This window comes from Leptodactylus fuscus, chromosome 2 (assembly GCF_031893055.1).
Source record: "Leptodactylus fuscus isolate aLepFus1 chromosome 2, aLepFus1.hap2, whole genome shotgun sequence".
NCBI classification, from domain to species: domain Eukaryota; kingdom Metazoa; phylum Chordata; class Amphibia; order Anura; family Leptodactylidae; genus Leptodactylus; species Leptodactylus fuscus.
Window position 1 is genome coordinate 273,786,521 of NC_134266.1, and position 27,234 is coordinate 273,813,754.

General features: G+C 45.0%; 1 protein-coding gene across 1 annotated transcript; it reads left to right on the top strand.

Annotated features, from left to right (window-relative positions):
* Nucleotides 1-1,795: 1,795 nt before the first annotated feature.
* On the top strand, nt 1,796-18,241 carry PLEKHB1 (pleckstrin homology domain containing B1). The gene is made up of 7 exons (XM_075266316.1): nt 1,796-1,936; nt 9,820-9,874; nt 10,259-10,411; nt 10,679-10,781; nt 15,333-15,369; nt 15,814-15,913; nt 17,913-18,241. The coding sequence occupies exons 2-7, from the start codon at nt 9,838-9,840 to the stop codon at nt 18,044-18,046; spliced, it is 564 nt and encodes a 187-aa protein (XP_075122417.1). The 5' UTR covers nt 1,796-1,936; nt 9,820-9,837; the 3' UTR covers nt 18,047-18,241.
* The last annotated feature ends 8,993 nt before the right edge of the window (nt 18,242-27,234 follow it).

Consider the following 27,234-nt stretch of genomic DNA (forward strand, 5'->3'; position numbering starts at 1 on the left):
TGCACCAGCAGAATAGTGAGCGCAGATCTGGAGTATAATACAGGATAAGTAATGTATGTACACAGTGACTGCACCAGCAGAATAGTGAGCGCAGCTCTGGAGTATAATACAGGATAAGTAATGTAATGTATGTACACAGTGACTGTACCAGCAGAATAGTGATCGCAGCTCTGCCGTATAATACAGGATAAGTAATGTAATGTATGTACACAGTGACTGCACCAGCAGAATAGTGAGCGCACCACTGGAGTATAATACAGGATAAGTAATGTAATGTATGTACACAGTGTGAGCGCAGCTCTGGAGCATAATACAGGATAAGTAATGTAATGTATGTACACAGTGACTGTACCAGCAGAATAGTGAGCGCAGCTCTGGAGTATAATACAGGGTAAGTAATGTAATGTATGTACACAGTGACTGTACCAGCAGAATAGTGAGCGCAGCTCTGGAGTATAATACAGGATAAGTAATGTAATGTATGTAGACAGTGACTGCACCAGCAGAATAGTGAGCGCAGCTCTGGAGTATTATACAGGATAAGTAATGTAATGTATGTACACAGTGACTGCACCAGCAGAATAGTGAGAGCAGCTCTGGAGTATAATACAGGATAAGTAATGTAATGTATGAACACAGTGACTGTACCAGCAGAATAGTGAGCGCAGCTCTGCAGTATAATACAGGATAAGTAATGTATGTACACAGTGACTGCACCAGCAGAATAGTGAGCGCACCACTGGAGTATAATACAGGATAAGTAATGTAATGTATGTACACAGTGACTGTACCAGCAGAATAGTGAGCGCAGCTCTGGAGTATAATACAGGATAAGTAATGTAATGTATGTACACAGTGACTGCACCAGCAGAATAGTGAGCGCAGCTCTGGAGTATAATACAGGGTAAGTAATGTAATGTATGTACACAATGACTGTACCAGCAGAATAGTGAGCGCAGCTCTGGAGTATAATACAGGATAAGTAATGTATTGTATGTACACAGTGACTGTACCAGCAGAATAGTGAGCGCAGCTCTGGAGTATAATACAGGATAAGTAATGTAATGTATGTACACAGTGACTGCACCAGTAGAATAGTGAGCGCAGCTCTGGAGTATAATACAGGATAAGTAATGTAATGTATGTACACAGTGACTGTACCAGCAAAATAATGAGCGCAGCTCTGGAGTATAATACAGGATAAGTAATGTAATGTATGTACACAGTGACAGTACCAGCAGAATAGTGAGCGCAGCTCTGGAGTATTATGATTTTAATAACAATATATATATAATGCAGATGTAATAGTAATATGTTGATGTGTAGAAGTTCCTGGGGCCAGTAAGAATAATTATCTGTTCAAGCAATGGAGTCCTATAGGGAATATTATATCCATATGATTTATTATACCTAAACATGAAGTCATACATAAAGTCTCTTATTTTTTTGGTTGTGAACAGGTATAAAAAAAAGGTATAAAACAACCTAAAACTATTAGTGGAATATTCTACAGTACAGAACATGGCTGCCATGTGCCTTTCCATTGGTGGTATCTAGAATCGCAGTTCATCTTCATCGAAGTGAATGAGCTGCAATATCACACACAGACTGTGGACAGGGGGGGGGGGGGACACTTATGTGTCGCGCTCTAATTCCTCTCCCATAAGAGGATCAGCCCTGCTCTCAGTTTACACAACAAATGTCACTGGATGCTGCCACTTCTAGAATAGGCGAGAACTCTGCCCCACTGCATGCTGGGAGTGGTAGTCCGGAGCCTGGAACACGCCATGTCCACCAGATTACCTGGAGCAAGGTGTGGACTACAAGTCCCATCATGCACAGCTTAATCCTACCTGAATCCTCTTGTATTTAAATATCCGAGACACGTCATAGAGGCGAAATATACAGAAGAGAGAAAAGAGACTGCACAAGACAGGTAGGGACCGCACCGGGGGCTGTATACAGACAGGGGAATACAAGCTATTACTATCTGTTATCAGCCATGTCAGGGGAGGCCGACTGTAGGACAGGGGAATGCAATCTATTACTATCTGTTATCAGCCATGTCAGGGGAGGCCGACTGTAGGACAGGGGAATACAATCTATTACTATCTGTTATCAGCCATGTCAGGGGGGAGAGGCCGACTGTAGGACAGGGGAATACAATCTATTACTATCTGTTATCAGCCATGTCAGGAGAGGAGAGGCCGACTGTAGGACAGGAGAATACAATCTATTACTATCTGTTATCAGCCATGTCAGGGGGGAGAGGCCGACTGTAGGACAGGGGAATACAATCTATTACTATCTGTTATCAGCCATGTCAGGAGAGGAGAGGCCGACTGTAGGACAGGGGAATACAATCTATTACTATCTGTTATCAGCCATTTCAGGAGAGGCCGACTGTAGGACAGGGGAATACAATCTATTACTATCTGTTATCAGCCATGTCAGGAGAGGAGAGGCCGACTGTAGGACAGGGGGATACAATCTATTACTATCTGTTATCAGCCATGTCAGGAGAGGAAAGGCCGACTGTAGGACAGGGGAATACAATCTATTACTATCTGTTATCAGCCATGTCAGGAGAGGAGAGGCCGACTGTAGGACAGGGGAATACAATCTATTACTATCTGTTATCAGCCATGTCAGGAGAGGAGAGGCCGACTGTAGGACAGGGGAATACAATCTATTACTATCTGTTATCAGCCATGTCAGGAGAGGCCGACTGTAGGACAGGGGAATACAATCTATTACTATCTGTTATCAGCCATGTCAGGAGAGGAGAGGCCGACTGTAGGACAGGAGAATACAATCTATTACTATCTGTTATCAGCCATGTCAGGAGAGGAGAGGCCGACTGTAGGACAGGGGAATACAATCTATTACTATCTGTTATCAGCCATGTCAGGAGAGGAGAGGCCGACTGTAGGACAGGGGAATACAATCTATTACTATCTGTTATCAGCCATGTCAGGAGAGGAGAGGCCGACTGTAGGACAGGAGAATACAATCTATTACTATCTGTTATCAGCCATGTCAGGAGAGGAGAGGCCGACTGTAGGACAGGGGAATACAATCTATTACTATCTGTTATCAGCCATGTCAGGAGAGGAGAGGCCGACTGTAGGACAGGAGAATACAATCTATTACTATCTGTTATCAGCCATGTCAGGAGAGGAGAGGCCGACTGTAGGACAGGAGAATACGATCTATTACTATCTGTTATCAGCCATGTCTGGAGAGGAGAGGCCGACTGTAGGACAGGAGAATACAATCTATTACTATCTGTTATCAGCCATGTCAGGGGAGGCCGACTGTAGGACAGGGGAATACAATCTATTACTATCTGTTATCAGCCATGTCAGGAGAGGAGAGGCCGACTGTAGGACAGGAGAATACAATCTATTACTATCTGTTATCAGCCATGTCAGGAGAGGAGAGGCCGACTGTAGGACAGGAGAATACAATCTATTACTATCTGTTATCAGCCATGTCAGGAGAGGCCGACTGTAGGACAGGGGAATACAATCTATTACTATCTGTTATCAGCCATGTCAGGAGAGGAGAGGCCGACTGTAGGACAGGGGAATACAATCTATTACTATCTGTTATCAGCCATGTCAGGAGAGGAGAGGCCGACTGTAGGACAGGGGAATACAATCTATTACTATCTGTTATCAGCCATGTCAGGAGAGGAGAGGCCGACTGTAGGACAGGGGAATACAATCTATTACTATCTGTTATCAGCCATGTCAGGAGGGAAGGCCGACTGTAGGACAGGAGAATACAATCTATTACTATCTATTATCAGCCATGTCAGGAGAGGAGAGGCCGACTGTAGGACAGGGGAATACAATCTATTACTATCTGTTATCAGCCATGTCAGGAGAGGAGAGGCCGACTGTAGGACAGGAGAATACAATCTATTACTATCTGTTATCAGCCATGTCAGGAGAGGAGAGGCCGACTGTAGGACAGGGGAATACAATCTATTACTATCTGTTATCAGCCATGTCAGGAGAGGAGAGGCCGACTGTAGGACAGGAGAATACGATCTATTACTATCTGTTATCAGCCATGTCTGGAGAGGAGAGGCCGACTGTAGGACAGGAGAATACAATCTATTACTATCTGTTATCAGCCATGTCAGGAGAGGCCGACTGTAGGACAGGGGAATACAATCTATTACTATCTGGTATCAGCCATGTCAGGAGAGGAGAGGCCGACTGTAGGAGAAGAGAATACAAGCTATTACTATCTGTTATCAGCCATGTCAGGAGAGGAGAGGCCGACTGTAGGACAGGGGAATACAATCTATTACTATCTGTTATCAGCCATGTCAGGAGAGGCCGACTGTAGGACAGGAGAATACAATCTATTACTATCTGTTATCAGCCATGTCAGGAGAGGAGAGGCCGACTGTAGGACAGGAGAATACAATCTATTACTATCTGTTATCAGCCATGTCAGGAGAGGAGAGGCCGACTGTAGGACAGGAGAATACAATCTATTACTATCTGTTATCAGCCATGTCAGGAGAGGCCGACTCTAGGACAGGGGAATACAATCTATTACTATCTGTTATCAGCCATGTCAGGAGAGGAGAGGCCGACTGTAGGACAGGGGAATACAATCTATTACTATCTGTTATCAGCCATGTCAGGAGGGGAGAGGCCAACTGTAGGACAGGGGAATACAATCTATTACTATCTGTTATCAGCCATGTCAGGAGAGGCCGACTGTAGGACAGGGGAATACAAGCTATTACTATCTGTTATCAGCCATGTCAGGAGAGGAGAGGCCGACTGTAGGACAGGAGAATACAATCTATTACTATCTGTTATCAGCCATATCAGGAGAGGCCGGCTGTAGGACAGGGGAATACAATCTATGACTATCTGTTATCAGCCATGTCAGGAGAGGAGAGGCCGACTGTAGGACAGGGGAATACAATCTATTACTATCTGTTATCAGCCATGTCAGGAGAGGAGAGGCCGACTGTAGGACAGGGGAATACAATCTATTACTATCTGTTATCAGCCATGTCAGGAGAGGAGAGGCCGACTGTAGGACAGGAGAATACAATCTATTACTATCTGTTATCAGCCATATCAGGAGAGGCCAGCTGTAGGACAGGGGAATACAATCTATGACTATCTGTTATCAGCCATGTCAGGAGAGGAGAGGCCGACTGTAGGACAGGAGAATACAATCTATTACTATCTGTTATCAGCCATATCAGGAGAGGCCAGCTGTAGGACAGGGGAATACAATCTATGACTATCTGTTATCAGCCATGTCAGGAGAGGAGAGGCCAGCTGTAGGACAGGGGAATACAATCTATAACTATCTGTTATCAGCCATGTCAGGAGAGGAGAGGCCGACTGTAGGACAGGGGAATACAATCTATTACTATCTGTTATCAGCCATGTCAGGAGGGGAGAGGCCGACTGTAGGACAGGAGAATACAATCTATTACTATCTGTTATCAGCCATGTCAGGAGAGGAGAGGCCGACTGTAGGACAGGGGAATACAATCTATTACTATCTGTTATCAGCCATGTCAGGAGAGGAGAGGCCGACTGTAGGACAGGGGAATACAATCTATTACTATCTGTTATCAGCCATGTCAGGAGAGGAGAGGCCGACTGTAGGACAGGGGAATACAATCTATTACTATCTGTTATCAGCCATGTCAGGAGGGAAGGCCGACTGTAGGACAGGAGAATACAATCTATTACTATCTATTATCAGCCATGTCAGGAGAGGAGAGGCCGACTGTAGGACAGGGGAATACAATCTATTACTATCTGTTATCAGCCATGTCAGGAGAGGAGAGGCCGACTGTAGGACAGGAGAATACAATCTATTACTATCTGTTATCAGCCATGTCAGGAGAGGAGAGGCCGACTGTAGGACAGGGGAATACAATCTATTACTATCTGTTATCAGCCATGTCAGGAGAGGAGAGGCCGACTGTAGGACAGGAGAATACGATCTATTACTATCTGTTATCAGCCATGTCTGGAGAGGAGAGGCCGACTGTAGGACAGGAGAATACAATCTATTACTATCTGTTATCAGCCATGTCAGGAGAGGCCGACTGTAGGACAGGGGAATACAATCTATTACTATCTGGTATCAGCCATGTCAGGAGAGGAGAGGCCGACTGTAGGACAGGGGAATACGATCTACTACTATCTGGTATCAGCCATGTCAGGAGAGGCCGACTGTAGGACAGGAGAATACAATCTATTACTATCTGTTATCAGCCATGTCTGGAGAGGAGAGGCCGACTGAAGGACAGGGGAATACGATGTATTACTATCTGGTATCAGCCATGTCAGGAGAGGCCGACTGTAGGACAGGAGAATACAATCTATTACTATCTGTTATCAGCCATGTCAGGAGAGGCCGACTGTAGGACAGGGGAATACAATCTATTACTATCTGTTATCAGCCATGTCAGGGGAGGCCGACTGTAGGACAGGGGAATACAATCTATTACTATCTGTTATCAGCCATGTCAGGAGAGGAGAGGTCGACTGTAGGACAGGGGAATACAATCTATTACTATCTGTTATCAGCCATGTCAGGAGAGGAGAGGCCGACTGTAGGACAGGGGAATACAATCTATTACTATCTGTTATCAGCCATATCAGGAGAGGCCGGCTGTAGGACAGGGGAATACAATCTATGACTATCTGTTATCAGCCATGTCAGGAGAGGAGAGGCCGACTGTAGGACAGGGGAATACAATCTATTACTATCTGTTATCAGCCATGTCAGGAGGGGAGAGGCCGACTGTAGGACAGGAGAATACAATCTATTACTATCTGTTATCAGCCATGTCAGGAGAGGAGAGGCCGACTGTAGGACAGGGGAATACAATCTATTTCTATCTGTTATCAGCCATGTCAGGAGAGGAGAGGCCGACTGTAGGACAGGGGAATACAATCTATTACTATCTGTTATCAGCCATGTCAGGAGAGGAGAGGCCGACTGTAGGACAGGGGAATACAATCTATTACTATCTGTTATCAGCCATGTCAGGAGAGGAGAGGCCGACTGTAGGACAGGAGAATACAATCTATTACTATCTGTTATCAGCCATGTCAGGAGAGGAGAGGCCGACTGTAGGACAGGAGAATACGATCTATTACTATCTGTTATCAGCCATGTCTGGAGAGGAGAGGCCGACTGTAGGACAGGAGAATACAATCTATTACTATCTGTTATCAGCCATGTCAGGAGAGGCCGACTGTAGGACAGGGGAATACAATCTATTACTATCTGGTATCAGCCATGTCAGGAAAGGAGAGGCCGACTGTAGGACAGGGGAATACAATCTATTACTATCTGTTATCAGCCATGTCAGGAGAGGAGAGGCCGACTGTAGGACAGGAGAATACAATCTATTACTATCTGTTATCAGCCATGTCAGGAGAGGCCGACTCTAGGACAGGTGAATACAATCTATTACTATCTGTTATCAGCCATGTCAGGAGAGGAGAGGCCGACTGTAGGACAGGGGGAATACAATCTATTACTATCTGTTATCAGCCATGTCAGGAGGGGAGAGGCCAACTGTAGGACAGGGGAATACAATCTATTACTATCTGTTATCAGCCATGTCAGGAGAGGCCGACTGTAGGACAGGGGAATACAAGCTATTACTATCTGTTATCAGCCATGTCAGGAGAGGAGAGGCCGACTGTAGGATAGGAGAATACAATCTATTACTATCTGTTATCAGCCATATCAGGAGAGGCCGGCTGTAGGACAGGGGAATACAATCTATGACTATCTGTTATCAGCCATGTCAGGAGAGGAGAGGCCGACTGTAGGACAGGGGAATACAATCTATTACTATCTGTTATCAGCCATGTCAGGGGAGGCCGACTGTAGGACAGGGGAATACAATCTATTACTATCTGTTATCAGCCATGTCAGGAGAGGAGAGGCCGACTGTAGGACAGGGGAATACAATCTATTACTATCTGTTATCAGCCATGTCAGGAGAGGAGAGGCCGACTGTAGGACAGGGGAATACAATCTATTACTATCTGTTATCAGCCATGTCAGGAGAGGAGAGGCCGACTGTACGACAGGGGAATACAATCTATTACTATCTGTTATCAGCCATGTCAGGAGAGGAGAGGCCGACTGTAGGACAGGGGAATACAATCTATTACTATCTGTTTTCAGCCATGTCAGGAGAGGAGATGCCGACTGTAGGACAGGAGAATACAATCTATTACTATCTGTTATCAGCCATGTCAGGAGAGGAGAGGCCGACTGTAGGACAGGGGAATGCAATTTATTACTATCTGTTTTCAGCCATGTCACTGGTATCCTCCATTTCTTTTAAAACATCACTGCACTGTTATAATTTGCAGCATTTGGGCCTACTGGGCCTTTATATATACAGTATTTTTATTTTGAAGAATAATCCAATGCTGGAGAACTAATGTCCAGTATTGCCTGGAAAGGAGTTAATGAACAGGATAGGCTATCGGCATGTTTTCTGTTGGAGTCTGATAGCCGGACCCTGCACAGATCTGTCTCTAGCTTCCTATGGGTGGAGGACGCTGTATTATATGTGTTACACCACTGCTCTTCTAGTAATGGGCACATTAGCGCCAACCACTCCATAGTGGTGGTTCCAGGAATTACTTGTATAAGAACGGTGCTGCACATGTCACCCATCCACTAGTGACTTCTAGCACCCAGAGGATGAGCTGTGCAGAGTCCGGGTATCAGACCCCACAGGTCACATACAGCAGTGGATAAGGCATCAGTGCAAAAATTCAATTTGGGGCCAGAAAGCCCCTTTAAGTTAATTCCGACTACTCTGTTTAAAACCACCCTTTGCTCCCAGGTCCACTCACAAGTAAAGATGGAGCAGTAAGTGATAAGAGCTTGCACTAGTGCTAGTCAGGAACTTGGGAAAGCTGGGTGACAATGTCCCTTCCTATTCACGGTCTATCTTTACAGTTGCTGAATATGCAGCATTATACAGAGAGCCATGGAGGGGGCTCAGGGGGTGTCAGCGACAACCGCCAACCTTCTTTATTTAATAAGGCGGCCTCTTTATCGCTGTTAATACAATTACATTTCTCATTACGCTGGTGCTTCCCCCGGCTGGGCCGCAGTGTAAGTGAATTAACCCCTCTGCAGATTCAATATCAGACAGATAACTTTCTGCAAGTGACATAATTACCATTGTGCAAATCTCCAGATGAACAACCGGATACCGTCATCTTCTGTCTCCGACTGGAGCAATACATGAGATTCCAGCTGACTGTATACTGGCAATGGCAGGGTTATTAAAGGGCCATACGCCGCACGATATCTGCAGCAAGCAATAGGAGGATCCCTGCGGGAAGTCATTAAAATTGCAAATTGGTTATATGTGACATGCTGTGCACAGGCTATACCGTATGATATCTGATAGAGTGTGCAGCCATAGTGACTCAGTCCAGAATTATTCTATACATATATATATATATATATATATATATATATATATATATATATATATGTCAGAGCTTTGTTTTTCCGATGCAAAGCTCCAAATATCCTACATAGAGCATGAAACTAGAAAATTCTTGCAGCCACCACTAGAGGGCTGACATAGTATGCAAAGAGCTCCCCCAAGTGGTGACCAGTATTGCAGTAATACGACCACTGTGATCTCCTATCACATAACTAACGTTAAAGGGGTGACCACGGACTATGACATTGGGCTCAACCTCCTCTTCGGTCACATGGCCACGCTACAGTGCTAATCGTTACCCATTGTCTCTCTTGCAGGGTAAACCGCAGGTGGAGATGGCTTTGGTGAAGAGCGGCTGGCTCTGGAGACAAAGTAAGTGGACGCTCCTACCGCCCTATAGATATCAGGTCATCCGTCGTGTCATAAGGGCATCCATCTATACAATGCTTACCATCGAGGGGGTGAATAGAAGATTATGGGTCCCAGTGTGTGATCAGTAATAGGGTCACCTTTGGGCCCCCTCAGACACCAGGGCCTGGGTACGACCTCTGCCCCCCTATAGCCATCTCCCTAATTCTGGTCACTAATGTAAAGGTAATGGATGACCGTGGACACTACCAATTCACACAGAGGTGTAACCCGTCTGATGAAGCCCTTTCATATCGTCTATGACCCTTTGCGCCCGTTACATATTTTATCTTGACCCCTCCTGTTTGGGAAGTTGTGAGGTCACGTATATAAATATTCTGTCTATAGGCTCTGTGCTGCGCCGATGGAAGAAGCAATGGTTTGACCTATGGATGGATGGCGCTCTAGTCTATTACCCCGATGACCGTCGCCAAAGCATTGAGGAACGTATTGTACTGAAATATAACTGTGTGACCGTCAGGTCTGGGAAAGAGTGTGGAGGTGAGTGCAAAAGCTTAAAAGGGAATATTCAGGTCTGGGGGAGGTGAAAAAAAAAATAAAAAATCCTACTCACTTTTCCCTGATGCTTCAGAGCTTTTTTCCCACTTCCCCTGGCCTGTGTATGTGTATATATCCTATATAAGGTAATGTATTCTTATATACAGGTTATACCGGCCTGATATACTGCTCAGTATTACACTGTATGTATCTGATAACACTTCTGCTATAAGGGCTGTGATATAGAAATGTCTAATGTCTTCCCTGCAGATATTCAGCCCCCGGAGGGAAGTAACCGGGAATCATTACTGGTAATAGATATGAGGGATCACTCCAGGCTGTTACTGTGTGCAGAGAATGAAGATGATGCTGTGTAAGTATTTGGGGCCACAGAGAGGGCAGAATCTACGTACTTGAATAATCTGACTGATAGTGTAATGGTCGTAACATTTCTTATGTGATTGTTGTCTTATCTTGTACTGAAACAGATCACAATAAAACTAGTTCTGATCCCGAGTTACATCCTGTATTATACTCCAGAGCTGCGCTCACTATTCTGCTGGTACAGTCACTGTGTACATACATTACTTATCCTGTATTATACTCCAGAGCTGCGCTCACTATTCTGCTGGTACAGTCACTGTGTACATACATTACATTACTTATCCTGTATTATACTCCAGAGCTGCGCTCACTATTCTGCTGGTACAGTCACTGTGTACATACATTACATTACTTATCCTGTATTATACTACAGAGCTGCGCTCACTATTCTGCTGGTGCAGTCACTGTGTACATACATTATTTATCCTGTATTATACTCCAGAGCTGCGCTCACTATTCTGCTGGTACAGTCACTGTGTACATACATTACATTACTTATCCTGTATTATGCTCCAGAGCTGCGCTCACTATTCTGCTGGTACAGTCACTGTGTACATACATTACATTACTTATCCTGTATTATACTCCAGAGCTGCGCTCACTATTCTGCTGGTGCAGTCACTGTGTACATACATTACATTACTTATCCTGTATTATACTCCAGAGCTGCGCTCACTATTCTGCTGGTACAGTCACTGTGTACATACATTACATTACTTATCCTGTATTATACTCCAGAGCTGCGCTCACTATTCTGCTGGTACAGTCACTGTGTACATACATTACATTACTTATCCTGTATTATACTCCAGAGCTGCGCTCACTATTCTGCTGGTACAGTCACTGTGTACATACATTACATTACTTATCCTGTATTATACTCCAGAGCTGCGCTCACTATTCTGCTGGTACAGTCACTGTGTACATACATTACATTACTTATCCTGTATTATACACCAGAGCTGCGCTCACTATTCTGCTGGTGCAGTCACTGTGTACATACATTACATTACTTATCCTGTATTATACTCCAGAGCTGCGCTCACTATTCTGCTGGTACAGTCACTGTGTACATACATTACATTACTTATCCTGTATTATACCCCAGAGCTGCACTCACTATTCTGCTGGTGCAGTCACTGTGTACATACATTACATTACTTATCCTGTATTATACTCCAGAGCTGCGCTCACTATTCTCCTGGTATAGTCACTGTGTACATACATTACATTACTTATCCTGTATTATACTCCAGAGCTAAGCTCACTATTCTGCTGGTGCAGTCACTGTGTACATACATTACATTACTTATCCTGTATTATACTCCAGAGCTGCGCTCACTATTCTCAGGTGCAGTCACTGTGTACATACATTACATTACTTATCCTGTATTATACTCCAGAGCTGCGCTCACTATTCTGCTGGTACAGTCACTGTGTAAATACATTACTTATCCTGTATTATACTCCAGAGCTGTGCTCACTATTCTGCTGGTGCAGTCACTGTGTACATACATTACATTACTTACCCTGTATTATACTCCAGAGCTGAGCTCACTATTCTGCTGGTACAGTCACTGTGTACATACATTACATTACTTATCCTGTATTATACTCCAGAGCTGCGCTCACTATTCTGCTGGTACAGTCACTGTGTACATACATTACATTACTTATCCTGTATTATGCTCGAGAGCTGGCTCACTATTCTGTCGGTGCAGTCACTGTGTACATACATTACATTACTTATTCTGTATTATACTCCAGAGCTGCGCTCACTATTCTGCTGGTACAGTCACTGTGTACATACATTACATTACTTATCCTGTATTATACTCCAGAGCTGCGCTCACTATTCTGCTGGTACAGTCACTGTGTACATACATTACATTACTTATCCTGTATTATACTCCAGAGCTGCGCTCACTATTCTGCTGGTACAGTCACTGTGTACATACATTACATTACTTATCCTGTATTATACTACAGAGCTGCGCTCACTATTCTGCTGGTGCAGTCACTGTGTACATACATTATTTATCCTGTATTATACTCCAGAGCTGCGCTCACTATTCTGCTGGTACAGTCACTGTGTACATACATTACATTACTTATCCTGTATTATGCTCCAGAGCTGCGCTCACTATTCTGCTGGTACAGTCACTGTGTAAATACATTACTTATCCTGTATTATACTCCAGAGCTGCGCTCACTATTTTGCTGGTGCAGTCACTGTGTACATACATTACATTACTTACCCTGTATTATACTCCAGAGCTGCGCTCACTATTCTGCTGGTACAGTCACTGTGTACATACATTACATTACTTATCCTGTATTATACTCCAGAGCTGCGCTCACTATTCTGCTGGTACAGTCACTGTGTACATACATTACATTACTTATCCTGTATTATGCTCCAGAGCTGCGCTCACTATTCTGTCGGTGCAGTCACTGTGTACATACATTACATTACTTATCCTGTATTATACTCCAGAGCTGCGCTCACTATTCTGCTGGTACAGTCACTGTGTACATACATTACATTACTTATCCTGTATTATACTCCAGAGCTGCGCTCACTATTCTGCTGGTATAGTCACTGTGTACATACATTACATTACTTATCCTGTATTATACTCCAGAGCTGCGCTCACTATTCTGCTGGTACAGTCACTGTGTACATACATTACATTACTTATCCTGTATTATACTACAGAGCTGCGCTCACTATTCTGCTGGTGCAGTCACTGTGTACATACATTACATTACTTATCCTGTATTATACTACAGAGCTGCGCTCACTATTCTGCTGGTGCAGTCACTGTGTACATACATTATTTATCCTGTATTATACTCCAGAGCTGCGCTCACTATTCTGCTGGTACAGTCACTGTGTACATACATTACATTACTTATCCTGTATTATGCTCCAGAGCTGCGCTCACTATTCTGCTGGTACAGTCACTGTGTACATACATTACATTACTTATCCTGTATTATACTCCAGAGCTGCGCTCACTATTCTGCTGGTGCAGTCACTGTGTACATACATTACATTACTTATCCTGTATTATACTCCAGAGCTGCGCTCACTATTCTGCTGGTACAGTCACTGTGTACATACATTACATTACTTATCCTGTATTATACTCCAGAGCTGCACTCACTATTCTGCTGGTGCAGTCACTGTGTACATACATTACATTACTTATCCTGTATTATACTCCAGAGCTGCGCTCACTATTCTGCTGGTACAGTCACTGTGTACATACATTACATTACTTATCCTGTATTATACTCCAGAGCTGCGCTCACTATTCTGCTGGTGCAGTCACTGTGTACATACATTACATTACTTATCCTGTATTATACTCCAGAGCTGCGCTCACTATTCTGCTGGTACAGTCACTGTGTACATACATTACATTACTTATCCTGTATTATACTCCAGAGCTGCGCTCACTAGTCTGCTGGTGCAGTCACTGTGTACATACATTATATTACTTATCATGATGATTTTTCTTGCATTTCCCTATGTCCATGGTGAGTTGTAGGCTGTAGTATTTGTACCATGTGGCGGTGTCACTCAGGTCACAGGGGTCACCCCGGGCTGTTTAATAATGTGAAGTTTCTGGCAGGTGTGAAGATTCACTATAATCTCAGCAGCGTCCATCTGGCAGAATACACCTGTAATCCCGCTCTCCACCTACCTGGCCTAGTTTTCTGCTGACTAGTAGGAGTTATACACTTTGTCCATTGTCATGTCAGGAGACGGTACACATATTATTACTATAGGCTTTATTATCATGTATGAGCGGTAGTATGTTCTGCAGATTGGGGCAGTGTCTGGTATGTACAATACTCAGTATATGTCTAGATATGGCCCCTGCAGCTCCTCTCCTCCTTTGTCTATATTTCATAGACATTCCAAAAAGTGCCCCTATACTGTATATATCACACAAATTCAATTGCTATAAATAATGCAGCCATACTGTGAACATAAATATTACACACATAAATAGTACTCACATACATAGAATATCACACACTTCAATAGTTCCGCTATACTACACACATAAATATTTCAACTATACCACATACATAAATAGCGCTATAGTATACATATAAATAATACCCCTACACCATACACAATAATCATACTTCTATACTAAACGCATAAAGCAGATATGAGATAAAAATGCAGAAACCTGTCATACAGTACAAAGGAACAGAACGCTTCATGTTTACGCTTCTATTATAGTACTCACATATACAGTACTACTATACTGCACACATAAATAATACGGCTATACAGTGCACATCAATAGTGTCACTATACCATATACATATAGTACCACCACATTGTGCACATGGTTAGAACATCTTATTGGCACCTGGATTATCATCATGAACACACTATGGTGTGACGGCACGCAGTTCCAGTATAGGACGGTGACTTTCTCGCCTGGCTGCTGCTGAGGAGCCCTTACGTATGTCGACATATTTGTGACTAATTTTTCTTCTTCTCTATTTTAAGAGCTTGGAAGTTTGCGTTACTGGACGCCAAAACCCCAGTAAGTGTGAATATGGTCATCACAATGTGCACAACAGTGCGGTATTTCTACTTTCTATATACATAATACAGTAGAGGCCTAAAGTGGGACCTGAAATAAGTCAGTGCAGTCTGGCAAGGCAGTCTCCTGCACAGCTGAACATCCTGTGACTGTATAGCTACATGCCACCACCAGGGGGAGCTCAGGAGCTGACTGTATACTGTTCATATATAGAGCTCAATAATAATACCGTACACAGTTACATAGCTCCTGAGCTCCTCCTAGTGGTGTCTGCATGAAGAAGGAGATAAATTAAACAATGCTATGTCTGTGCAGAGGTTTTGCTGCTTTGTATCAGAAAAATAACCCGTACTGAAGTTTTTACCTAAAATTGATAGAAACAGAAGTCGTAGATTCTGTCTGTAGGGTGTGTATATGACGGTGGTATCTGTTCTGCTCCTCCAGGTGTATGTATATAATCCATACGATGACAACTACAATACCGTCCCCGTAAACTCTCATCAGGCTGTATACGTCAATCACGGCCACTGCGGTCACGGCTACGGTACGTCACACAGATACGGTATTATTTATAGGTCTAGGGATTGTAGCTCCGTGAATTAGGATTTGTCAGACCTACCAATGCAATCTGGACTTTTTATTTGTTACAGTGCCTTAGAGAGTGAAGGGCCACTGCCACATATAGCGGTATTATAAGCGGCTCATGGTAGGGGGCGACCCTGGTACAGATTCTGCTTAGGATCACGTTGCGACTCCTGACCGCCATATACAGGGATATATATATACAGTCCTATGAAAAAGTTTGGGCACCCCTCTTAATCTTAATCATTTTTAGTTCTAAATATTTTGGTGTTTGCAGCAGCCATTTCAGTTTGATATATCTAATAACTGATGGACACAGTAATATTTCAGGATTGAAATGAGGTTTATTGTACTAACAGAAAATGTGCAATATGCATTAAACCAAAATTTGACCAGTGCAAAAGTATGGGCACCTCAACAGAAAAGTGACATTAATATTTAGTAGATCCTCCTTTTGCAAAGATAACAGCCTCTAGTCGCTTCCTGTAGCTTTTAATCAGTTCCTGGATCCTGGATAAAGGTATTTTGGACAAACAATTCAAGTTCAGTTAAGTTAGATGGTCGCCGAGCATGGACAGCCCGCTTCAAATCATCCCACAGATGTTCAATGATATTCAGGTCTGGGGACTGGGATGGCCATTCCAGAACATTGTACTTGTTCCTCTGCATGAATGCCTGAGGATTTGGAGCGGTGTTTTGGATCATTGTCTTGCTGAAATATCCATCCCCGGCGTAACTTCAACTTCGTCACTGATTCTTGAACATTATTCTCAAGAATCTGCTGATACTGAGTGGAATCCATGCGACCCTCAACTTTAACAAGATTCCCGATGCCGGCATTGGCCACACAGCCCCAAAGCATGATGGAACCTCCACCAAATTTTACAGTGGGTAGCATGTGTTTTTCTTGGAATGCTGTTTCTTTTTGGACGCCATGCATAACGCCTTTTTTTATAACCAAACAACTCAATCTTTGTTTCCAAAATGAAGTTGGCTTCTCCAAATGTGCTTTTTCATACCTCAGGCAACTCTATTTGTGGCGTACGTGCAGAAACGGCTTCTTTCTCATCACTCTCCCATACAGCTTCTCCTTGTGCAAAGTGCGCTGTATAGTTGACCGATGCACAGTGACACCATCTGCAGCAAGATGATGCTGCAGCTCTTTGGAGGTGGTCTGTGGATTGTCCTTAACTCTTCTCACCATTCTTCTTCCCTGCCTTTCTGATATTTTTCTTGGCCTGCCACTTCTGGGCTTAACAAGAACTGTCCCTGTGCTCTTCCATTTCCTTACTATGTTCCTCACAGTGGAAACTGACAGGTTAAATCTCTGAGACAGCTTTTTGTATCCTTCCCCTGAACAACTATGTTGAACAATCTTTGTTTTCAGATCATTTGAGAGTTGTTTTGAGTAGCCCATGATGCCACTCTTCAGAGGAGATTCAAATAGGAGATCAACTTGAAATTGGCCACCTTAAATACCTTTTCTTATGATTGGATACATCTGGCTATGAAGTTCAAAGCTCACTGAGGTTACAAAACCAATTTTGTGCTTCAGTAAGTCAGTAAAAAGTAGTTAGGGGAATTCAAATCAATAAAATGATAAGGGTGCCCATACTTTTGCACTGGTCAAATTTTGGTTTAATGCATATTGCACATTTTCTGTTAGTACAATAAACCTCATTTCAATCCTGAAATATTACTGTGTCCATCAGTTATTAGATATATCAAACTGAAATGGCTGTTGCAAACACCAAAATTTTTAGAACTAAAAATGATTAAGATTAATAGGGGTGCCCAAACTTTTTCATAGGACTGTATATACTTCATGTACAGGGTCAGTCTCTGGGTCTATGGTCGTCGTACCCTACTAATACTCCTGCATGTGAATGTATCTGGCAGCGTTATACCGCCATCTACTGGTCGTAATGCCTCATTACAGGCGACTTTATTTCTCGCCCTAGGTCCCGGAGTGGCGCACGTTATCGTCAGGGACAATCGCGATAGCTTGGGAGAACAGATGGCGCTGGGCTTGTTGGCTGGAGCCATCACCACCTCCGCCCTCAGCAACCTCCTCTGGCTCCCCTGTTGGTTTTAGGGACCCCGACTGGCAGAGGGGTCGGTCTGGTGGAATGGACGGTCATGGGGCCCCGGAGGATCCCCGTCTGGTAGATTCTCACTAGTTGTGTCCTGTATATAAAGCTTAGACCAAACACCGCCATTCTAGTCCCAAAGCCAATTAACCCCTTCAGGTTGTCTCCTTGTAGCCGCAGCCCGCTGGATCCATTAACCCTTTATGTCATTGATTTCCTCTTTGATATCCTTCACGCCAGTGATCCAATAGTTTAGTACACGAGTCATAATATAGGTGAAATGTACCCCTGCACCTTTAAGGGGACTTTAAAGGGACGGTACCAAGATTTGTACGAATATGATAAATGTATAATAATGAAATAAAACAGATTATATATGTGAGACGCCGAGGTCTACGTCTTCCCTGAGCTCCTCCTCTGCTCTGTTAACAGCATTTAGGGATCTGCTTTACAGCACAGTCATGGCTATAGGCAGCTGATTCATTGAGGTCTATGGGACAGTTTTAGGCTTTGTGGCCTGAGTGGATATTGCAGGATATGATATTTTTTTTTCTTGTACAATATAGACAGTGACTAGAGATAGATGAAGCTCTCAAAATTTCTATCATCAAAAATCTACCTCCCCGTGACAAAATGCTACATCATGGGAGGGAAATAATGTAGAATAATACGTCATGAGGATGTCGCTGAGCCGGCGCCATCGGGAGAGGTCGTGGCAGTAACTCATAGCTGGCATGTGAAAACGCTACTCGTGGCCACTTATCTCCACCAATAATGACTTTGGCATCTAAGGGTTGTCTAAGATGTCCAGAACTCTCCACCATCTGAATGAGCTTGGAAACCATCAAGTATTTGCCCAAAACATTATGGGAACCTACAAATACTAGGTCCCCACGCTCTGACAGTGGAATACACATCGGCCTGAAGAAGACGCTTGACCGGCGTCGAAACGCGTAGCCTATCATTTTATCTTCTGTCATTGAAACCAATAAAGTGACGTTACTAGAGATGAGCGAGTAGAATTCGATCGAGTAGGTATTCGATCGAATACTACGGTATTCGAAATACTCGTACTCGATCGAGTACCACTCGCTATTCGAATGGAAAAGTTTGATGCAGAACCAGCATTGATTGGCAGAATGCTATACAGTCGGCCAATCAACGCTGGTTCTTCTCCTACCTTTAGAAGTCTTCTCCGTGCAGCTTCCCCGCGGCGTCTTCCGGCTCTGAATTCACTCTGCCAGGCATCGGGCCTGGGCAGAGCCGACTTTAACTGTAAGCGGCCATTTTCTTGTAGTGCGGGCATGCGCAGTCGGCTCTGCCCAGGCCCAATGCCTGGCAGAGTGAATTCAGAGCCGGAAGATGCCGCGGGGACGCTGCACGGAGAAGACTTCTCGGAGGATCCAGCCCGACCCTCACTCATGGACTTGGTAAGTATAATTTGATCAAACGTTGCCTACCCCTGAAACGAGCATTTTCCCCCCATAGACTATAATAGGGTTCGATATTCGATTAGTCAAATATTGAGGGGCAACTCGAAACGAATATCGAGTATTTAACTACTCGCTGATCTCTAGACGTTACCAATTAACCCTTGGACTGACTCTTCACTCAGTAGCGCTCCCTCTATTCCCGGTTTTTACCCCATTTGTATTCTATGTTTGGAAGCTGCAACTGATAGATCGTTATCTTTTTTCCACATACGGCGCCAGTCCTTTTTATATTTTAGAGCCAGGTGGATAACTCTTTGTTCCATCATGTCTTTCGAGAATATTCCAAGTGCCTTGTACCGGAGCTCTGTCCAGTCGGGCTCCCACCCCACAAAAGATGCGTCTGTCGTCAACAAGCTTGGACCATGGACTTCCAGTTCTTCAGATGACTCCACCACTTGAAGGAGCAATGGACCTCCAGAGACAGTGACTACTTCCTACCCAATCCCTTTGGGTTGTGCTTCCAAATGTTCATGACCTCCGTGTATAGAGGTGGAAGAGGCCAACTAGCCCAAGAACTACCTCTGCAACAGTTGTCAAGGCTCCGAGAGAATTTTACCGCAGCTAGAACGTTCTCTATTCTATGGAAGAACAATTGTCATGTGTGTGGAGTCCACGACGAAATCCCACATGGAGACGATCAGGTCTAGGGTTTAATCTTCCAATGGTGCCATTCTTCACTTCTAAGTTATATCTATAGGGGGCGCCACCTTAACAATATATATGGAAAACACCAGAATTATAAGCGGTATCAGGTCCATATTTAGGATTGGGCCCGGAGCTTGATGTTACGCTTCTGATGTACACCATTGTATTAAAGGGACACTCAACTTTCTCATATTGATGGTCTGTCCTGGGCAACACTGTAGCGGTAAAAAACACAAATCAAAATAACCAAATTGCCATTTTTTCCCCCAATTTTGCTTTATCATAATTACAATTAGAAATGATTAGCTTCCCGTTATATCTTAGGACGTGTTAAATGGTATCATTATGAATCTGTCCTGCAAAAAATAAGTCCCCATAAGTTACGGCTTTTGGATGGTGGTGGGAAAGGGTTAATACCGCAGTACTCTAGTATTACCAGCAGGGGCAGCAGAGAGGTTGTCCTGTAGATTATACAGCAGTTTGGATTGTTTTCGGTATTTGCGGCGCCTCTTATGGTGGATTTATGTGATTTATACCGTACTATGATAGTGAGGGGGAGGATGGGCACAGTTGGGGCTGGCGATCGGGGTCAGGGGGTCATTCACCGCTCGGTAGCCATCATGGATTTCTATTTTATCGCATTTTAGTCCTTATTTTGGAATTGTAGCAGTTACATTGTAATTATTGTATAATTTTTTTTTTCTTCACTTTTTCTAATTTTTGTCGCTGATGTGTTTAGTTTGCAGAGGATTATAGACTGGATGCAACTGTAACAAACCCTCAGCTGTGAGGAGTATTAGATCCGTGCATGAAATTAGGTCTGAGACCCCTGGAAATGCTCAGGAATCTTCTGAATAGGAGACCCGCGCCCGGCCATACATTGTCCTTCCACATTAGCCAGATGACTACTAGTCTACAGTTAACCCTTACTATACCATAGAAAAGATAAGATAAGATAATCCTTTAATAGTCCCCAGCACAGCATGAACGATGAGCATGACATCATCCCGCAATCGATAGAGTCATAAATGTAATGACTGATGACATCATCGCAGGAAATCGCTCATTGCTGCTCGCAGTGACCTTGTGAAGGATGCAGAAGCTTTATACAGGGGTCTGCAACTGCAACTCCACAGGCTGCCAGGGCATGCTGAGAGTAGTAGTACCACCTATCAGGGACTACAGTCCTGGGATGTCCCTCATGAGCGATTTCATACTGGAGTGTCCAGATTACCCAAAAAACAAAAGCCCTCCTGGACGTCTACAAAAGCCGGAATATCTCCCTGATGCTTCACAAACCCAGCTCACCCTATTCCTACACTGCCATCAGCTCTCTGGCGCCCCCACAGGCAATGACCTGGCACTACACAGGAATGCGTATTGTCTACAAAGGAGCCCACAGAGGTCTGGTCTGGGGTCTGTATTAGTTTAGGGGTCTGGTCTGGGATCTGTATTAGTTTAGGGGTTACGTCTGGGGTCTGTATTAGTTTAGGGGTCTGGTCTGGGGTCTGTATTAGTTTAGGGGTCTGGTCTGGGGTCTGTATTAGTTTAGGGGTCTGGTCTGGGGTCTGTATTAGTTTAGGGGTCTGGTCTGGGGTCTGTATTAGTTTAGGGGTCTGGTCTGGAGTCTGTATTAGTTTAGGGGTCTGGTCTGGGGTCTGTATTAGTTTAGGGGACTGGTCTGGGGTCTGTATTAGTTTAGGGGTCTGGTCTGGGGTCTGTATTAGTTTAGGGGTCTGGTCTGGGGTCTGTATTAGTTTAGGAGTCTGGTCTGGGGTCTGTATTAGCTTAGGGGTCTGGTCTGGGGTCTGTATTAGTTTAGGGGTCTGGTCTGGGGTCTGTATTAGTTTAGGGGTCTGGTCTGGGGGTCTGTATTAGTTTAGGGGTCTGGTCTGGGGTCTGTATTAGTTTAGGGGTCTGGTCTGGGGTCTGTATTAGTTTAGGGGTCTGGTCTGGGGTCTGTATTAGTTTAGGGGTCTGGTCTGGGGTCTGTATTAGTTTAGGGCTCTGGTCTTTGGTCTGTATAAGTTTAGGGGTCTGGGGCCTGTATTAGTTTGGGGGTCTGGTCTGGGGTCTGTATTGGTTTAGGGGTCTGGTCTGGGGTCTGTATTAGTTTAGGGGTCTGGTCTGGGGTCTGTATTAGTTTAGGGGTCTGGTCTGGGGTCTGTATTAGTTTAGGGGTCTGTATTAGTTTAGGGGTCTGGTCTGGGGTCTGTATTAGTTTAGGGGTCTGGTCTGGGGTCTGTATTAGTTTAGGGGTCTGGTCTGGGGTCTGTATTAGTTTAGGGGTCTGGTCTGGGGTCTGTATTAGTTTAGGGGTCTGGTCTGGGGTCTGTATTAGTTTAGGGGTCTGGTCTGGGGTCTGTATTAGTTTAGGGGTCTGGTCTGGGGTCTGTATTAGTTTAGAGGTCCGGTCTGGGGTCTGTATTAGTTTAGGGGTCCGGTCTGGGGTCTGTATTAGTTTAGAGGTCTGGTCTGGGGTCTGTATTAGTTTAGGGGTCCGGTCTGGGGTCTGTATTAGTTTAGGGGTCTGGTCTGGGGTCTGTATTAGTTTAGGGGTCCGGTCTGGGGTCTGTATTAGTTTAGGGGTCTGGTCTGGGGTCTGTATTAGTTTAGAGGTCTGGTCTGGGGTCTGTATTAGTTTAGGGGTCTGGTCTGGTGTCTGTATTAGTTTAGGGGTCTGGTCTGGGGTCTGTATTAGTTTAGAGGTCTGGTCTGGTGTCTGTATTAGTTTAGGGGTCTGGTCTGGGGTCTGTATTACTTTAGAGGTCTGGTCTGGGGTCTGTATTAGTTTAGGGGTCTGTATTAGTTTAGGGGTCCGGTCTGGGGTCTGTATTAGTTTAGGGGTCTGGTCTGGGGTCTGTATTAGTTTAGGGGTCCGGTCTGGGGTCTGTATTAGTTTAGGGGTCCGGTCTGGGGTCTGTATTAGTTTAGGGGTCTGGTCTGGGGTCTGTATTAGTTTAGGGGTCTGGTCTGGGGTCTGTATTAGTTTAGAGGTCTGGTCTGGGGTCTGTATTAGTTTAGGGGTCTGGTCTGGGGTCTGTATTAGTTTAGAGGTCTGGTCTGGGGTCTGTATTAGTTTAGGGGTCTGGTCTGGTGTCTGTATTAGTTTAGGGGTCTGGTCTGGGGTCTGTATTAGTTTAGAGGTCTGGGGTCTGTATTAGTTTAGGGGTCTGGTCTGGGGTCTGTATTAGTTTAGGGGTCTGGTTTGGGGTCTGTATTAGTTTAGGGGTCTGGTCTGGGGTCTGTATTAGTTTAGGGGTCTGGTCTGGGGTCTGTATTAGTTTAGGGCTCTGGTCTGGGGTCTGTATTAGTTTAGGGGTCTGGTCTGGGGTCTGTATTAGTTTAGGAGTCTGGTCTGGGGCCTGTATTAGTTTAGGGGTCTGGTCTGGGGTCTGTATTAGTTTAGGAGTCTGGTCTGGGGTCTGTATTAGTTTAGGAGTCTGGTCTGGGGTCTGTATTAGTTTAGGGGTCTGGTCTGGGGTCTGTATTAGTTTAGGGGTCTTGTCTGGGGTCTGTATTAGTTTAGAGGTCTGGTGTGGGGTCTGTATTAGTTTAGGGGTCTGGTCTGGGGTCTGTATTAGTTTAGGGGTCTGGTCTGGGGTCTGTATTAGTTTAGGGGTCCGGTCTGGGGTCTGTATTAGTTTAGAGGTCTGGTCTGGGGTCTGTATTAGTTTAGGGGTCTGGTCTGGGGTCTGTATTAGTTTAGAGGTCTGGTCTGGTGTCTGTATTAGTTTAGGGGTCTTGTCTGGGGTCTGTATTACTTTAGAGGTCTGGTCTGGGGTTTGTATTAGTTTAGGGGTCTGGTCTGGTGTCTGTATTAGTTTAGGGGTCTGGTCTGGGGTCTGTATTACTTTAGAGGTCTGGTCTGGGGTCTGTATTAGTTTAGGGGTCCGGTCTGGGGTCTGTATTAGTTTAGGGGTCCGGTCTGGGGTCTGTATTAGTTTAGGGGTCTGGTCTGGGGTCTGTATTAGTTTAGGGGTCTGGTCTGGGGTCTGTATTAGTTTAGGGTCCGGTCTGGGGTCTGTATTAGTTTAGAGGTCTGGTCTGGGGTCTGTATTAGTTTAGGGGTCTGGTCTGGGGTCTGTATTAGATTAGAGGTCTGGTCTGGGGTCTGTATTAGTTTAGGGGTCTGGTCTGGTGTCTGTATTAGTTTAGGGGTCTGGTCTGGGGTCTGTATTAGTTTAGAGGTCTGGTCTGGGGTCTGTATTAGTTTAGGGGTCTGGTCTGGGGTCTGTATTAGTTTAGGGGTCTGGTCTGGGGTCTGTATTAGTTTAGGGGTCTGGTCTGGGGTCTGTATTAGTTTAGGGGTCTGGTCTGGGGTCTGTATTAGTTTAGGGGTCTGGTCTGGGGTCTGTATTAGTTTAGGGGTCTGGTCTGGGGTCTGTATTAGTTTAGGGGTCTGGTCTGGGGTCTGTATTAGTTTAGGGGTCTGGTCTGGGGTCTGTATTAGTTTAGGAGTCTGGTCTGGGGCCTGTATTAGTTTAGGGGTCTGGTCTGGGGTCTGTATTAGTTTAGGGGTCTGGTCTGGGGTCTGTATTAGTTTAGGGGTCTGGTCTGGGGTCTGTATTAGTTTAGGGGTCTGGTCTGGGGTCTGTATTAGTTTAGGGGTCTGGTCTGGGGTCTGTATTAGTTTAGGGGTCTGGTCTGGGGTCTGTATTAGTTTAGGGGTCTGGTCTGGGGTCTGTATTAGTTTAGAGGTCCGGTCTGGGGTCTGTATTAGTTTAGGGGTCCGGTCTGGGGTCTGTATTAGTTTAGAGGTCTGGTCTGGGGTCTGTATTAGTTTAGGGGTCCGGTCTGGGGTCTGTATTAGTTTAGGGGTCTGGTCTGGGGTCTGTATTAGTTTAGGGGTCCGGTCTGGGGTCTGTATTAGTTTAGGGGTCTGGTCTGGGGTCTGTATTAGTTTAGAGGTCTGGTCTGGGGTCTGTATTAGTTTAGGGGTCTGGTCTGGTGTCTGTATTAGTTTAGGGGTCTGGTCTGGGGTCTGTATTAGTTTAGAGGTCTGGTCTGGTGTCTGTATTAGTTTAGGGGTCTGGTCTGGGGTCTGTATTACTTTAGAGGTCTGGTCTGGGGTCTGTATTAGTTTAGGGGTCTGGTCTGGGGTCTGTATTAGTTTAGGGGTCCGGTCTGGGGTCTGTATTAGTTTAGGGGTCTGGTCTGGGGTCTGTATTAGTTTAGGGGTCTGGTCTGAGGTCTGTATTAGTTTAGGGGTCTGGTCTGGGGTCTGTATTAGTTTAGGGTCTGGTCTGGGGTCTGTATTAGTTTAGAGGTCTGGTCTGGGGTCTGTATTAGTTTAGGGGTCTGGTCTGGGGTCTGTATTAGTTTAGAGGTCTGGTCTGGGGTCTGTATTAGTTTAGGGGTCTGGTCTGGTGTCTGTATTAGTTTAGGGGTCTGGTCTGGGGTCTGTATTAGTTTAGGGCTCTGGTCTGGGGTCTGTATTAGTTTAGGGGTCTGGTCTGGGGTCTGTATTAGTTTAGGAGTCTGGTCTGGGGCCTGTATTAGTTTAGGGGTCTGGTCTGGGGTCTGTATTAGTTTAGGAGTCTGGTCTGGGGTCTGTATTAGTTTAGGAGTCTGGTCTGGGGTCTGTATTAGTTTAGGGGTCTGGTCTGGGGTCTGTATTAGTTTAGGGGTCTGGTCTGGGGTCTGTATTAGTTTAGAGGTCTGGTGTGGGGTCTGTATTAGTTTAGGGGTCTGGTCTGGGGTCTGTATTAGTTTAGGGGTCTGGTCTGGGGTCTGTATTAGTTTAGGGGTCCGGTCTGGGGTCTGTATTAGTTTAGAGGTCTGGTCTGGGGTCTGTATTAGTTTAGGGGTCTGGTCTGGGGTCTGTATTAGTTTAGAGGTCTGGTCTGGTGTCTGTATTAGTTTAGGGGTCTTGTCTGGGGTCTGTATTACTTTAGAGGTCTGGTCTGGGGTTTGTATTAGTTTAGGGGTCTGGTCTGGTGTCTGTATTAGTTTAGGGGTCTGGTCTGGGGTCTGTATTACTTTAGAGGTCTGGTCTGGGGTCTGTATTAGTTTAGGGGTCCGGTCTGGGGTCTGTATTAGTTTAGGGGTCCGGTCTGGGGTCTGTATTAGTTTAGGGGTCTGGTCTGGGGTCTGTATTAGTTTAGGGGTCTGGTCTGGGGTCTGTATTAGTTTAGGGTCCGGTCTGGGGTCTGTATTAGTTTAGAGGTCTGGTCTGGGGTCTGTATTAGTTTAGGGGTCTGGTCTGGGGTCTGTATTAGATTAGAGGTCTGGTCTGGGGTCTGTATTAGTTTAGGGGTCTGGTCTGGTGTCTGTATTAGTTTAGGGGTCTGGTCTGGGGTCTGTATTAGTTTAGAGGTCTGGTCTGGGGTCTGTATTAGTTTAGGGGTCTGGTCTGGGGTCTGTATTAGTTTAGGGGTCTGGTCTGGGGTCTGTATTAGTTTAGGGGTCTGGTCTGGGGTCTGTATTAGTTTAGGGGTCTGGTCTGGGGTCTGTATTAGTTTAGGGGTCTGGTCTGGGGTCTGTATTAGTTTAGGGGTCTGGTCTGGGGTCTGTATTAGTTTAGGGCTCTGGTCTGGGGTCTGTATTAGTTTAGGGGTCTGGTCTGGGGTCTGTATTAGTTTAGGAGTCTGGTCTGGGGCCTGTATTAGTTTAGGGGTCTGGTCTGGGGTCTGTATTAGTTTAGGAGTCTGGTCTGGGGTCTGTATTACTTTAGAGGTCTGGTCTGGGGTCTGTATTAGTTTAGGGGTCTGGTCTGGGGTCTGAATTAGTTTAGGGGTCTGGTCTGGGGTCTGTATTAGTTTAGGGGTCTGGTCTGGGGTCTGTATTACTTTAGAGGTCTGGTCTGGGGTCTGTATTACTTTAGAGGTCTGGTCTGGGGTCTGTATTAGTTTAGAGGTCTGGTCCGGGGTCTGTATTAGTTTAGAGGTCTGGTCTAGGGTCTGTATTAGTTTAGAGGTCTGGTCTGGGGTCTGTATTAGTTTAGGGGTCTGGTCTGGGGTCTGTATTAGTTTAGGGGTCTGGTCTGGGGTCTGTATTAGTTTAGAGGTCTGGTGTCTGTATTAGTTTAGGGGTCTGGTCTGGGGTCTGTATTA

Coding starts and splice junctions, on each gene's coding strand:
- PLEKHB1 (XM_075266316.1), top strand. CDS start 9,838: ATGGCTTTGGTGAAGAGCGGCTGGCTCTGGAGACAAA. Junction 10,412..10,678: donor GTCTGGGAAAGAGTGTGGAG/GTGAGTGCAAAA, acceptor TCTTCCCTGCAG/ATATTCAGCCCCCGGAGGGA. Junction 10,782..15,332: donor GAGAATGAAGATGATGCTGT/GTAAGTATTTGG, acceptor CTCTATTTTAAG/AGCTTGGAAGTTTGCGTTAC.